The sequence below is a fragment of the Danio rerio genome, chromosome 18 (genome assembly GCF_049306965.1).
Source record: "Danio rerio strain Tuebingen ecotype United States chromosome 18, GRCz12tu, whole genome shotgun sequence".
NCBI classification, from domain to species: Eukaryota; Metazoa; Chordata; class Actinopteri; order Cypriniformes; family Danionidae; genus Danio; species Danio rerio.
The window spans coordinates 42,557,763-42,574,439 of NC_133193.1; the positions used below are offsets into that span (position 1 = coordinate 42,557,763).

Below are 16,677 nucleotides of genomic sequence, written 5' to 3' on the forward strand. Positions count from 1 at the left end.
TAACTAATATTGTTATGGTAATATTAGTTTACTGCATTTAGGTTTCGACTTAATTGCATTGCTTAATTGTCACAAATTATTGGTAATACAATAGTAAGTATAGAAAACAAGGTAACAAGGACACCACAAAAATATCCAAAGCTCTCTATAATGTAAGTGATGTTAGAGACCAATTTAGTGGTATAGCCAAAGGGTATTTACAGATGTACTTACAAGAGTTTTTTATTTTCATTTTTAAGATGATCCAACCACAAAACCAATTACAAATATATTTTATATATATATAGAGAGAGAGAGAATTATAGGTCACCTGAAAGCTGAATAAATATAAACCGATGTATGGTGTGGTGTGTTAGTATAGAACCATATTCTCAGAGATAAAACTATTTGAAAATCCACATTTCTAAAACCCTAATATTGAGAAAATAATCTTCTAAAGTTGTACAAATGTAGGCCTTATAAATGCACTTTACTAACAAAAAAAAATGAGTTTTGAGGTATTTACAGTAGGGTGTTTATAAAATTACTTCATGGAACATCATTTACTTAATATTGTAATGATTTTTAAGATAAACATTTACATTACATTTACATTACGTTATTCTCACAAATAAACTCATGCACTTAAGTTTTTGTGGTCCAAAGAAACATATGAGTCTAAAAACAATAGAATGTTCCCACATGAAGAAAAATAAAATAGTAATTTAAATACTTGTTATAAATAACGTTTTTGAACCATAAAATAGTAAAATAATTTAAGTAATCAGTTGTGGTAATAGCGTTGTTGCCATTGCAATACAAAAACTATGGAAATAGAAATGTCATAGTCAGTAGTAAATGTCATAGTAAATGTCATTATTTTACTCACCCTCAAGTGGTTTTAAAGCTTTATGAGTTTTTTTTATTTTGTAACCATTGACTTTGACTTGTAAATATTGACAGGTTTCCAATAGTTTTCTAAATAACTTCTTTTGCGTTTGACAGAACAAAAAAACTCAAACAGGTATGTGACTAATGAACGGATGACAGATTTTTTTAAACTAAAGTTCTGTGCGAGCTATCCAAATAAATAGACATATAATATTTACACACACAGTGCTCAGAATATATAAGTACACCCTCACAAATCTATACAATATGCAATATTATATTTGTGCATATACAATAGATTAGTCAGTACTGAAGCCAAATCTGGAGCTTATCTAACAAAATAACTTACGATAACGTTCCAAAAACTAGTACACCCAAAATTTATGTTATAGAAAAATATTAAATATACATTTTAAAAAGAGGAAAAATCAAGAGAAGCAAAAGAAAAATTTTGTTGAAATAGTAATTTATTTTTGCAATATTTTGCTTGAATGTAATTGTATTATCTTTCAATTTCTAATTATGTTTTGTGACTATTTTAATAAATATAACTGTCTAATAAATCTGATTTGCGTAAATGCCCCAAAATAATTTGCCTGTGTTCACTGAGAAATGGATAAAAATACTAATTTAACCCAATACCATAGATTTCTACAACTACAGGGTTTATTCTGTTTTAATAAACCCCAGTTTACTATAATAAAAACCTGAAGTACAATACAGTATTTATTACAGCTTATTAGTTCAGTTTAGTTAATACTACAGTGTCCTGCAGCATTCAATAACAAAGTTTAAATACTATAATATATACCCTCTATAATATATAAATACTTTACTATAGTATAGCTTAAAAAAACACTATAATATATGGGTAAAAAAGTAATATATTACAATTATAAACCTGTCTTACTCTTTTAAAAAGCAAAAAAATAAAAATAACACACTTTATCCCTAAAAAGTATCAAAGTAACTCATGTAGGTACTTAAAAATATATATATTTAAGATTGTAAAAATTTATTTTTTCCACAACACCAGTATTAACTATACATTGCTATGTTATTTTTGGTCACATGGTATCCTAATGTACATTAACATACCATTAACTAAGACTTTTAGCTCAATAAACTACAAATTTGCTGCTTATTAATAGGTTGTAGTTGGGTTTAGGTATTAGATAGAATTAGATATATCAAATAAAATCATACTATATAAGTGCTAATAAACAGTTATTATTTTATTAATAGGCAACCAGTAGAAAATGGTGTGATTTGTTACTTAATCTAAGTTAGCACATTTTTACAGGTTACCACAGTTAAATAGACTTAAAATGGGTGCATAAATGATTGTAACCCCAGAAAATGATTTAAATCCTTTTATTGACATATGATTAGGTTCATTTCTTAAAACTTAATTAAAATACGTACAGGTTACAAATAGCAACATGTAAATAAGTTACCTGTAACAATGAAAGTAGGTTTACCGGCTTGAGTAATTTACAAATATAAATTATCTCTACAGTAGGTATTACTTTTTACATTGTGTGTATTTAAAAAAAACAACAATCTGCAAAATAAGAACGTAAAAAACATCTGAAACAAATCCAACTGACCTGGAATGTGTGATTTGTGTGGTCGATGGTGTCTGATGGCCAGCAGCAGACAGAGTAGCAGCAGCAGTATTGTGGCTGTAGCTCCACACGCATTGTCCTGAGCCCTTTCAGTGCCGTTATGAGCCCTTTGGATAAGAAAATCCACCACAGCCTCGCCGAGACGCACCGGCTTCATTCCACAGGGCTGGAGCAGATCACCTGCCATAAGAACGGATGGAGAAGCAAGTCTAAAGCCTCTGAACTGCAGACGTACACTTTTATATCCCAGCAGCTGCATGGGACTCGATCAGGATAATTCAAAAGTCAAAATAAAAACGCTGCGTAACCTTGTGTGCTCCTTTGTGTCCTTCAGCGTCGAGTTTCCAAAACATTTACCATGACACTCAAACCCTCAGCTGTGTGCAAGTCATCTCTGGGTTTTCATCAGGACTTCAAAGACTTGAAAGGATATTAGACATCTGCGGCACGTCCTCGAGTTATTCTACAGCAGTCAAATGAGAAAACATCAGGCCTACAAACAAACAAAAAGTGTCCTTATTTTGATGCACCTTCATTTATCATGTTCATTTATCATTTGACTGTTAAGCTTTACAGTAAATGCAATGCAGATTCATTCACAAGCTGCTCACATTATATCCAGTTGAAGTCAAAATGATTAGCCCTCCTGTGATTTTATTTAATTTTTTTTTCCCTTTTCAAATATTTCTTAAATGATGTTTAACAGAGCAAGGATTTATTTTCCAATCCAGGCTCATTATTGATATGTACCCTTTATATACATTTCTGGATATTGCATAATACATCCTAGGAGGAATAATTTTTTGCAGTTTTTGTTTTTGAGAATCCACTGCTGTGTGTGCCTTTTCTGATCTCAAATTTCTCAAATGAGTGACATACATATCTACTATTCTGGCATAAATCCACCTGAGGCTGCTGTCGACTGACCGACTGACTGACTGAATGACTAATTGACCCCCCCCCCCCCCCCCCCATTCCTTACCCTAAACCCAACCAATAGTGTTTTCAAAAGCACCAATTGATCCGATTAACCCTTTCCCTAAACCTTAGCAACAGTGTTTTCAAAAGCAATCCAAAAAAGGCCTTGCCTCATTTTTACTACAATTTTAGTTTTTACCACATTTTCACCCTGTTATTTACAGTTGAATCCACAAATTTTCATACACTTTAAAAAAGGAACATAACTTTTTTTTTTAAAGAAATTTCTGATGGTAAATCATACTAAATCTTTACTATTTTGGGTCTGTTAGGATTACCTAAATTAATTACATTTGCTAAATGCCAGAATAATGATAGAATTTTTTAGACAGTCAAAAGTTTACATACATGTCCTTGTTAGATGTATTTTTTTAGCTTTGCTTTTAAACTGTTTAACTTTGGTCAAATGTTTTGGGTGTCCTTCCACAAGCTTCTCACAATAGCTAAAAGGAATTTTGGCCCATTCCTCCTGACAGAACTGGTGTAATTGAGTCAGATTTGTTGGCTGTCCTGCTCACAGAAGCTGCCTACAAATTTCTATAGGATTGAGGTCAGGGCTTTGTGATGGCCACTCTAAAACATTCACTCTGTTGTCCTTAAAGCATATTTGAACTAATTCGGCAGTATGCTTAGGGTCATGGTCTGTTTGAAAGACCCATTTGTGGCCAAGTTGTAATTTCCTGGCTGATGTCTTGATATGTTGATTCAGTATTTCAACATAATGTTCTTTGTCCATGATGCCATCTATGCTGTGAAGTGGACCAGTCCCTCCTGCAGTAAAACAGCCTCACAACATGATGCTGCCGCCCTCATACTTCACAGTTGGGATGGTGTTCCTAGGCTTGTAAGCTTTCCCCTTTGTCCTCCAAATGTAACACTGGTCATTATGGCCCACCAGTTCAATCTTAGTTCCATCAGACCACAGGACATGTCTCCAAAAATTTGTCTTTTTCCCTGTGCAATTTAGCTAATTTTAATCTGGCTTTTTTGTTGATTCTGGCTTGTTGATTTTCCCATGTTGTCACACAAGGAAGCTGTGTGTTTGAGGTTTTCCTTTAATACTATTCTACAGTTGTAACAACATCATCTGAGCTTTTTCAGAGGCATAATAATCTTATTGTATGTAAACTTGACTTTTAAGAAAAGTTATAACAATTTCTCAAAAATATCTCTCTCATTATTCTGATATTAAGCATAACAGAAACAAATTTGATTACCCTGACTTACCTAAAAGAGAAAAAGTTTACATTAACATCTGACTTTTTTTAAATGGTTATGTGCCTTTTTATGCAGTGTATGTAAACTTCCGGTTTCAACTGTACTTGTCTAAATAAATTTTGCCTTTTGTTTTGGTTTTAGCTGCTTTCTGGAACCATTCTTTACCAGACTCAAACCCTTTCGTCACAGTCAACTCCTCTCTTTGTCTAAAGTCCACCGATGGACATGGCAAGCTACTGGGCAAACTGGTAACAGCAGAAAAGCCGCCCACACGTAGGTAAGCAGTCAGCTGGAAGAGCAAAAAAAAACAAAATCTATCAACAGCATCATACCACCCTGGATTGTTCGTTTTAAAGAGGAAATGCAGCCATACGTAGCTCTGGCTACATAATTCATGCTCTTCAGAAATGTATACGGCTATATGTTTTCACAGTAAGCCTCTGTTGAAATGTTTACATTTCCTATAATGTTTTTTCTTCTGAAGAAAGTCTTATCTGTTTTATTTTGGCTAGTTTTTAAACCATTTTAAGGTCAATATTATTCTATTTTCATTAACTAACGTTTATTAACATTAATAAATACTGTAGTAAATGTATTGTTCAATGTTTGTTCATGTTAGTAAATGCATTACTTAACATTAACTAATGAACCTTATTGTAAAGTGTGACCTACATTATATATAAGCAAAAAAAATTTGAAACCATTGTTATACAACGAACTCACCAAGTTAACCTAACTAGTTAAGCCTTTAAATCACACTTTAAGCTAAATACTAGTATCTTGAAAAATATCTAAAATATTATGTACTGTCATAATGGCAAAGATAAGGAAAAATCTGTTATTAGAAATTAGTTCTTAAAACTATTATCTTAAGAAATGTGTTGAAAAAAATCTTCTCTCCGTTAAACAGAAATGCACAGGGCGGATAATAATTAACAAGGGCTAATTATTCTGCCTTCAACTGTGGATCTGCTTCGTCACTGACAATCCTGTACTGTAAAAGGCATTCTTAAGTTTTGTTTCCTAAAATGGATGTTTATTGATCAAAGTCAAGCCTCCATTTTGGAGTCTGCTTTAAAATACATTTACAAAAGTGATTTTAAATGGATGTAAAGTGTGTGATTTAATATTTTGTGTAACTTTTTGTGAAACAGAATTTAAATATTTTCAATATTTTCAACAGTTCATTGAGTAGTTCCCTCATTATGCCATGTCACAGATATATTTATGTGAAATAGTGTGTAAAATGTATATCACTTAATGTTAGATGTACTATACAGTATAAACGAATGGTAACACTTTGGTTTATGTACCAATTTCCACTGTTACCTATACTGGCTTATTAACTGCCTATTATTAAGGTATTGGCCACTTATTAGTAATTATAAAGTATCTAATTCTACATCCCTAATCCTACACCCAATACCTAAACACAACTACACAGTAAAAAAAAAAAAAACGCGTTTCACACAATTACTTTATTTTGTCCCAACACAAATCGATTAATTTAATCGTTTTTACATATTTAAGTGGATTTAACATATTACCATTAAGTTTAAATGAAATCAAAAAACACAAAATAATTGTGTTGTTTTAACCCATTTTAAATAGGTAGTTTGAACAAGCAGCAAAATTCATTTTTTTAGTGTTTAGTAGTTTGATAGAAATTAGCAAACAGTAGCAAATTAGTACTTTGTTGAGCTAAAGGTCTTGGTTTATGCTTTGAAAATTTCGAGAATTAAAATAAAATAAAATAAAGTGTGACCAAATAAATTTTGCCTACTTATTTTACTTACCTGACTTATACCATTAGGTAATGCAAAACATGACATGGAATTAAAAAAACAAAAAAAACATGCCACAAATCCATTATTACGTTTATTTCATAAAATAAATAAATAAATAAATACATTATAGGCAGTTCAGACACATTTACCACTATAATGCATTATAATAAAAAATTACATATTTATATACTTCATTGTGGACACAAAGTAAAATATTACCCGATGTACCTCATGTATCTTGTCATCATTTGTTCCCCTTCTTTTTTATGCATTCTGTCTTAAAGCATCAAGATTATTTAGGAATTTAAATGTTTTTCACCATTCAATTTAAAACAAAAACAAATTGTTACAGAGAGCACAAAAGCTAATTTGTGTCTTCAGTTTGCCCTCTTTGTGTGATTCTATCAGATTCAGAGACATTGTGAATTCACTAAACGCCTACTTTCCTCACCAAAGAATTTATGGAAATAGTCTGACATCTTTGTGCACAGTCAGTGCAGATGAATGCAGCATTACGTGCGCCAAGAGGTGAGTGTGTGTGGTACCTTCATTTTACAACCTTGATATCTCATACAGAACATATCACTGATAATATAAAATAATGATTTGCCCCATTTTCTTTAAATAAATAAACTTCAATATAAAGGCAATAACTACAACAAAGCCCCTGAGAATGCATTTCAAAGATCAAGTCAGTATGTTTTGATTAATGCCCAGGTCTGTTGGAAAATATTTTGACTGCAAATCTGTAGTCATGTTTTTAAACATATACAGTTGAAGTCAGAATTAATAACCCCCCTTTGATTTTTTTTTCTTTTTTAATTATTTTCTTTTCTTCTGGAGAAAGTCTTATTTGTTTTATTTCGGCTAGAATAAAAGCAGTTTTTTTTTAATCCATTTTAAGGTCAGAATTATTAGCCCCTTTAAGCTATATTTGTTTGATAGTCTACAGAACAAGCCATTGTTATACAATAACTTGCCTAGTTTCCCTAACCCGCCTAGTTAACCTAATCAACCGACTTAAGCCTTTAAATGTTACTTTAAACTGTATAAAAGTGTCTTGAAAAATATCTAGTAAAATATAATTTACTGTCATCACAGCAAAGATAAAATAAATCAGTTATTAGAAATGAGTTGTTACACTATTATGTTTAGAAATGTATTTAAAAAAAATCTTCTCTCTGATAAACAGAAATTAGGGGAAAAAATAAACAGGGGGGCTAATAATTTTGACAACTGTATATCTGTTTCAGCGTCTGTGTCCATTCTGTCATAGTAGGTCAGCTGGTCTTCACCCACTTCACTGGAATTATCTTCCTAGCTGTTATTAATAATACATACAGTGCAAATAGGTGAGACTTGCTGAACTGCTCAGAGGGGAAGCCATCAAGCAAAAAATAAAAATGAAATACTGTGTGCATTGATATGTCGTATCCTAATACTTTACTAATCTCCCTTTTAACAATACGCTTGTATTTTGGGACATTCCTAAAATATGTGAACATAGTCCCCTACTTCACAATTTCTCCAGCATTGTGATAAGATGATGTGTATTTAGAGCTGAAACTTTACAGACACAGTCTAGAGACACCAAAGGCTTATCTTGCATACTGTAAAATGCATAAAATAGGTTCCCTTTAGGAGTTTTCTTTCCTCATTTTCCTTTTATTTTAATTCATAATTATGATGTGGAGGAACTACAATGCAGATTTGTAGAAGTCAGTATTTCATAGTGACTTTATGGTTAAACCTCTGGGTAGTTAGTTAGATGTTTTATTTAGATCTAGATATTTATTTTGTATTAAAAAGCCAATATTGGGCGACTAAAAGTCTACTTGTCTGTTTGTAAAGAGCAAATTGTGATCAAGGTGTGCCACAAGGCTCTGTTTTAGGCGCTTTGTAATTCTGGAATGTCATAAGGAAGCAGGGAATTCATTTTTATGATTATACAGATGATACGCAGCATTATATCTCCTTAAAACGCTAAATGTTTTGCATTACAAATACATGTGTTACTATTTTTTGTTGTGGTACTGTTTGACCTTCAAATATGCCTCAGGTGTCTGTGACATTTGAATGCCAGTTCATGTCTCTTTTCAACTAAAAGTAGATTGTTATTATTTTAATTTTTTTGTACTATAAGTTATAGTAAAGATTGGAGGTGGAAAGGGAATTTCCTTGAATGTCAGAATCTCCGGGTGGTCATGATATAAACTTCTCAACATCACACATGACATATTTGTTGCTGGAATGTCTTTCTTAGAAAAAAACAAGGCATCTTTAATTCATCGCAGAACAAAGTGTTCCTCTGCACACTGGAAACTGCGTCACTTAAATATGTCGTCACATCAATACGGCCTTTGTGGTCCTAGAGTTTCATAATTCGTCAAATAAGTTGTTTGTCCCTTGTAGCAAACTGTGGGCAGAAAGCCACAAGGAAGGGAATTGTGGGTACTGTCAGACATATTAAATTTATAGCGCACTTACTGTATATTATGCTGCCGGTGGGTCCTTCCTTTGTAAGAAAGGTTTACGTTGTGTTCACAGCAAATGCATTTTGTGAAAAATAATAGTTAAAAAAGAAGTACAAATATTCTGTTTAATTTTTCATAATTATGACAAACATTTCAATAATGTTTTTTTATTTTTTTTATTTTTCCTAAACTTAATTACTGATGGCAGCTCATCACACACAATGTGTGCTGATCTCTGGGATTGGTTATGTCTAATTCTGTATGACTTGCGGGTGGAGGTTTGTTCATTTTCTCATGGGGTGAGCCAAGTGACAGAGAATAACAGCAATGTTTGAGACAACACACAGGGAAAGAAGCCAAACCACTTCCCTTCACTGAGCACAGTCCAATGTCCACTCGACTGACCCCTCTGTGGTCTTGTCTTGTTATGTAAAAGTCTTACACATGGTGCAAGTATTGTTTAGTTGACATGGTTAAATAATTATCTCTACTTTTTTGGATTTTCGTTATGTTTTCTATTATTATCATTTCATTTTCATACATTATTGCCTATTTTTTGTGTGTAAATTAGGACCTGTTTCTGCCAACCCGATTCTACATCATAACTTTTCAATCCAGATGGATGGGGCAACCATTACTGCATCCAAAATGGTGAAAAGCCTTGGAGCAGGGTTTTTCAAAGTCTAAGGGTGCTTTCACACCTGTGAATCGATTCAGTTGTTCCGAAACAGAGATTAAAATTGTTACATTGTTGCTCTTTGCTCTTGGAGCGGTTCACTTTCACACTGCAAAGTTACTAATCGGACCAAAAGAGCTAAAACAAGTCACGTGCGAGTAAACTCTCCTTACATTGGTCAGAGTGTCACACTGTTAACCCTTACTGTAGATTATGAAGTAAATAACTGTAAAATAGCCAGTGTTTAGCTGTAATGAAAAGAAACAGTATTTTACTGTAAAAGGAGCAGGATTTGTATGAAATTCTGCAGTGCAAAGAATAAATTACAGTAATTTACTCTATGTACCATTACAGATATTTACTGTGATAATAAATGGTAAATTACTGTTCAACCATTACTGCCCCATCTACTCTGATGCTTTATGTTGCTATTTTATATTTATTTTATCTCTGTGTTTTCTTTGGTTCCTTTTATGTTTTTAACATTGAGTATGAGGAGTCAACCAATGCCACAGAGCTTATTAAAAGGTAAGTGTAAGATATGGACGAAATGCATTTAAAGGCAAAAATATTCACACAGAGCAAAGAAATTGTCACAATAATTTTTTAACTTTGTTTACTTTTTCTATAATTAATCTAATTTAATTGCCTAGTTTGACCTATAGATAAGATTTTAAATTGCACTTTCAACTGAATATTAGTATTTTGCTAAATAACTAGTAAAAATGTGTTATTTAAAAAAAAAAAAAAAAATATATATATATATATATATATATATATATATATATATATATATATATATATATATATATATATATATATATATATATATATATCTTAAACAACACGCACATACATTTTTGCAGGGACTCAATGAATTTGTCTGGAAAACTGGCAAGTAAAAGTGCCATTAACAGTATCAAGGCTTTCCTAAATAAATGTATAAATCATGATATTTGTTGTGTTTTTTATTATCACTACAGATTTGGAACGACATGAGAATCAGATTATTTATTTATTTTTTTTTTTTCTATGGATAAAGTTTATATTATAGTATATTTTTATTGTTTTTATTAAACGATATGTGCATAACTGTGATAAATGTAGGCAGTTGCTTTGAAAATATGCTATGTACCAGGGGTGTCAAACTCCTGGAAGGCCACAGCCTAGTAGAATTTAGTTCCAGCCCTGCTTCAAAACACTACCTTTAGATTTAGTTTGATCAGGTGTGTTTAATTAGTATAACTGCACTGTTACTCTGTAGATTGTGCAGTAAATACTGTAAAAAACAATGATTTAGGCATCACCACACACTCCCACAGGTTGTCCGTCTTATTCTAAACACAAAGGTGTTAGAAAGAGTTTTCAGAAAATGCTGGCCCTTTAAGAGAGCCAGGTGTTTGATTTGTTTACTGCTGAGTGTGCTCTATTCTCTGTCTATCAATTCAGATGTTGAGTCTGATATGTTTTAGGCTTTAAATAAGAATCTAAAATGAGTAAGTAAAATGTGTTCAAATGTTTTTGAGGGTTTATAAAATAAGGCTGTGTTTTAAGTTATATTGTTGTTATCTTGAACTGTGTACTTGAAAGCTACATTGTTGTTATCTTGAACTGTGTACTTGAAAGCTACATTGTTAGCTAGTTAGCCTCTCCTCATATAACTTCTTACATTACTTTTGTTTAAGTATATTTATTTATTGGATATTGCATACTGTCATAATGTACAGATGCTAACAGTTGTATGTATCTTTCTGGCAACTAAGCCAAAATTAAATTCCATCATCTCAGTAAGGTAACATGTGCACATCATCAAAGGGAATCACAAAAACATGATACACATAGCCATCCACACACAAAAGCTCCCCTGTCCAGTCCCAGGTTGTGAGTTTGTTGCTAAGTATTTTTCAGAGCAGTGTTTCCATCTATGAATTTATATCAGAAACAATAAAAAAAGTTTGTTGTCATGAGATAATTATAACAATAAAAGATTGGATCCTTTGGTTTTTCGGTGTTGCCAACTTTATTTTTGTTTTCTATAATTATTTTAAACTTTTTGAGATTTGACAGAGCTTTTAATTATTTAAAACTTTAAAATTTAAAATAATTATTTTGTGTTTTTTGCTGTTCAGTTTTTTTTTTTTTTTTTTTGCATGGTCAGCATTGAGGAGAGAGTAACACATTTCACTGCCGCACTTTGTGTGTGTGTGTGTGTGTGTGTGTGTGTGTGTGTGTGCATGCACGCGTGTGTGTGTGTTTATTGGATATGTGATTGTGATAAATGTTAGCAGTTGCTTTAAAAGTATGCTATAAACCAGGGGTGCTTAATCCTGTTCCTGGAGATCTACCTTCCTGCAGATTTCAGTTGCTATCCATATCAAACACACCTAAACCAATTAATTAGGACCTGAACACCACGTTATAATTACAGGCAGGTGTGTTTGATATGGGTAGCAACTGAAATCTGCAGGAACGTAGATCTCCAGGAACAGGATTGAGCACCCCTGCTATATACCATGGGGGTCAAACTCCAAGTTACTGGAGAACTGCATCGCAGCAGAGTTTAGTTCCCACCCTGCTTCAACATTACCTGTAGATTTCTAACAAGCCTTAATTAGTTTTATCAGGTGTGTTTAATTAGAGTTACAGCTTAAAGTCCCGGTCACACTGCACTTTTCTCCCTATAGACTTCCATTCATACGCATGTGAATGCTGCAGACCCTGAATGCAAACTCATGCGACAAATTTTACAGTTTGCAGCATTGGAAAGTTCAAACTTGGAGAACTCTGAACTGCGAAATCACATCATGGGATTGCTTGAGACTAATCAAAGATCAAACCATGACCTCTCTGAACAAAAATTATGGACCAGTTGCTTGCTTTTTCAATCTCTAAATATTTTGTTTAATCCCACTCCTTTTCGCAGAGCCATATGACAGAATTTTGCATGCTTAAACGTTAGTTTGACTGCAGCCTTGCTGTGCAGACCTGTGGCTCTCAGTAATATGTAAGCTGATATTTATATCTGCTGATTTCTTAATTTTGTTATACATTTTCTGTTTTATATTTGTTTGCTGCCAAAACAATAAAATAAATTTGTCAGAATTTACAACTTAATTAAATTAAAGAATTAATAACATGTAAGAATACTAATTAATTTTAGTAACACCTTGACATACTATTGTGTATGCAGTATAATGCTGTGAGTTGTAACACTACAGTAGAGTAATTAACTGTACACAGTTTCCAGTTAGTTACCACTACTGCTCTATTACAGTAATTAACTGGCAACACTGTTGCCAGCTACTCACTGCAATGGTTCGGTTACAGTAAACAACTGGCAACACTGTTGCCAGCCACTCACTGTAATGGTTCAGTTTCAGTAATTAACTGGCAACACTGTTGCCAGTTACTTACTGTAACCAAACTTTTACAGTGAGTAGCTGGCAACAGTGTTGCCAGTGTTCTACTGTAAAAAAGCCTGGTAAGGTCTAACAGTGCAGGGTTTATTTTGCAGCGTCCCGCTAAACTGTCAGGAGAGGTGGTGGTTTGGTGGTGATTGACAGGGTGCGCGCACGTGACGTGTCTGAGGAGAGACACGGTGGGGAGGGGTGAGAAGGGTGCGCGACAATGCCTATTTGAGGACTGGGAGAGAGACGCGAGATTACCGGGAAATCATCACTCGTTTGCGGGCATCCGGAGATTCGCGAAACTTCCCGCCCTACTCATAATTCTCTCTTCATATAGCCGTAAGCCTATTACATATCCGTAAAACACTGTGATATAACCGCGCTCGGATCGGATCGCTTTCTCATTGCAATCGAACCGCTCCAGGGTTCGTTTCAATCGAGCCGAGACCACCTCACTCAAGCGATCTCGGAGCGATTACTTTGGCGCGGAACAGAGCGCGATTGCCCTGTTCACATATGCCAATCGAATCGCGCTAACTGGGCAAACGAGATACGTTCCGAAACAAAAGTGTAGGTGTGAAAGCACCCTAAGACAGTGGGCCTCCCTTTTGACACAACTTATCCATTGGCGCGCCCCTCCTCCCAAACACGTACACACACACACACACACACATATATATATATATATATATATATATATATATATATATATACACACACACAGTATATATAAAGACACAGACAGATGTCAGACTGTTAACTCACTTTTATCATCATTTGCATGAAAGTGCAATTATTTACAGAGTAATAACAAGTATTTTAATATAACGTTTTTAAAACTAGGATGATGGTTCAATATGAATAGAACAGATCCAAGAACTGTCCATCCCAGTCAAAACAGTCGAAGTTTAGCGGGTCTCATGCTGTCATTAGCCAAAATATCTTGACAAACCACACATAAAGGTCGTGGTTCATCAGCTGGTCCTGTCCACGTAAATCCTAAACTCAAATACTGATCATCATATCGTCGTCTTTTGGGTTTAAGCCCCGAACTTGAAGGCTTTGAATCGGGGGGTCTCAGAAACCGATCCATTGTTTTACCAGGCATATACCTGTATTGGCGGGCTTGCCAAACAGAAGCGAATTTACAGCTATGGCCTTCTGGGTAAAAAAGGTTTTCTTATTCTTATTTTTAGCTTTGTTTAATTAAAACGTGTAAATATAATAAAAATACATATTATAATTAAACTTAATAATTATATTTTTATTATATAATATTTTTTCCCGCGCCTCCCCTGACATGCTCTGGCGACCCCCAGGGGAGGCGCGCCTCACACTTTGAAAACCCCTGCCTTGGAGTAACGATTGATGACCAGCTAAACTTCTCTGATCTCTAGAACTGCTCGATCATGCACGTTCGCACTCTACAACATCAGAAAGGTCCAACCCTTCCTATCTGAACATGCAGCTCAACTTCTTGTTCAAGCTCTTGTTCTCTCCAGACTGGACTATTGCAACTCTCTACTAGCCGGGCTCCCAGCTAACTCTATCAAACCTCCTCAGATGCTTCAGAAAGCAGCAGCACAAGTGGTCTTTAATGAACCTAAAAGAGCACATGTCACTTCGCTACTTATCCGTTTGCACTGGCTGCCAGTTGCTGCTCAAATTCAAAGCTCTGATGTTTGCTTACAAAGCAATTTCTGGCTTCTTATCTGCTCTCACTTCTGCAGATTTATGACCCTCCAGAAACTTACATTCTGTGAATGAACGTCGCCTTGTGGTTCCATCCCAAAGAGGGAAGAAATCACTTTCCCGAACTCTCGCGCTCAATCTGCCCAGTTGGTGAAATGAACTCCCTAACTGCATCAGAACGGCAGAGTCACTCGCTGTCTTCAAAAAATGACAAAAAAAACTATTTAGTCTCCACTTTCCTTACTAATATACAATTCCCTCTCTGACTCCTTCACTAACTACATAAAAAATACTAATGTTTTGCTTCTTACACTTTTTTTACATACCTGAAACTTGCCTATAGCACTTATTCATTGTTGCTCTTATAGTTGTGTAAATTGCTTCCTTGTCCTCATTTGTAAGTCGCTTTGGATAAAAGCGTCTGCTAAATGACTGAATGTAAATGTAAATGTCTCTATAAAAGTTCAAGTGCGATGTGCCTCAGAGCTCTGTTTCAGGTCCTCTGCACTGTATTTCAGTTTTTTCAACAGTCACAGGGCAATTTCTAACTTTTTGATTTCGTGGCTAATTCATATGAATTTGTATGATCCCATTTTTTACAATTTAGCACAATTTGTTTATCCCCCTCAATGATGTTTGGGTTTAGGGGCGGGGATGGGGACCCCACCTCTTTTTTAAAATTGTACATTTTTGTATGACTGAATTTGTACGAATTTGTGCAAATTATACACTAAACTGACAATACGTAAAATACTTACATTAACTTGTGAGATCTGGCTGAGTTTTTGCATGCTTTCTTTACGTGATTTCATCAGTGCATCTGCTCCTGATCAGAAAGCACTTTTTTTTCCAGCAAAGTAGATTGCTTTAAAGACAATCAAATTTGATTTTCTTAAATTTCAAATATATGATAATACTAATCTCAAAAAAAAGAAAAAGAAAAAAGCTATCTGACTACAATTAAAATCCTCTGTTGGTGTCAACGTTTTTATGGCATCAGCAGAGCATGTGAAAATATTCATATATATTTGCCAGTCCTGTTGAGTTTGTCATTTGAAGATACTTTTTTCTTGTTCATTAATTTATTCATTTTCTTTACAGCTTAGTCCCTTTATTAATCCAGGGTCGACACAGCGGAATGAACCGCCAACTTATTCAGCACATGTTTTAAGCAGCAGATGCCCTTCCAGCTGCAACCCATCTCTGGGAAACATCCATACACACTCCTGCACACTCACACTATGAACAATTTAGCCTACCCAATTCACCTGTACTGCATGTCTTTGGACTGACCATTTGGATTGGGGGAACCCAGAGCACCTGGAGAAAACCCACACGAACGCAGGGAGAACATGCAAACTCCACACAGAAACGGCAGCTGACCCAGCCGAGGCTCAAACCAGTGACCTTCTTGCTGTGAGGCGACAGCACTACCTACAGCGCCATTGCGTTGCCCATACTTTTTTGTGTGTTTAGTAAAATATCTCCCTAGTTTCAGACTTTAGAAATCAAGTGAATTACTGTGTTCCTGACAGGTATGCAGACAGTTCGAATCCAGCATGAAGCAACTACAGACATTCAAAATTTGGGTTCGACATCCAAAAAACTTTTTTTGCCTTTCTGTGCCAATCAAGATTTGAACTCTGGTCACCTGTCCACCTGTGCACTATAGTCAGCGCTCTATCCTAGTGGTTGATGTGCAGTTGTAAGGTTTGATTTTGTTGCGCTTTATCTTGAAACACTTGTGAAATTTCTTTAAATCGATTTAGTCATGTGATCTGTGTGTTTTAAAATGCTTTAGAGGAGTGTTTAGAAACATCTGCTCTTCAAGATCTTGACACCGTGTCGAAACAAGTTTTGTGTCAGCCATCCCTACCCAACAAGCGCACAACGACAATGGCGTTAATAAGTTGTGATGTCAGGTGAACAAAAAGTAATGTCTAGCCA

General features: G+C 34.4%; 1 protein-coding gene across 11 annotated transcripts in view; it reads right to left on the reverse strand.

The window, feature by feature from the left end:
* Positions 1-16,677, reverse strand: part of cyp19a1a (cytochrome P450, family 19, subfamily A, polypeptide 1a) — a 34,703-nt gene that overhangs the window by 12,770 nt on the left and 5,256 nt on the right. The window contains exons 1-3 of one of the 11 annotated variants that reach the window (XM_073928849.1): positions 8,969-9,345; positions 2,807-2,991; positions 2,481-2,678 (exon numbers count right to left, since the gene is read on the reverse strand). In XM_073928849.1, coding sequence (XP_073784950.1) covers positions 2,481-2,655 — 175 coding nt within the window. In that variant the 5' untranslated portion in view covers positions 2,656-2,678; positions 2,807-2,991; positions 8,969-9,345. 11 annotated transcript variants of the gene reach the window in all.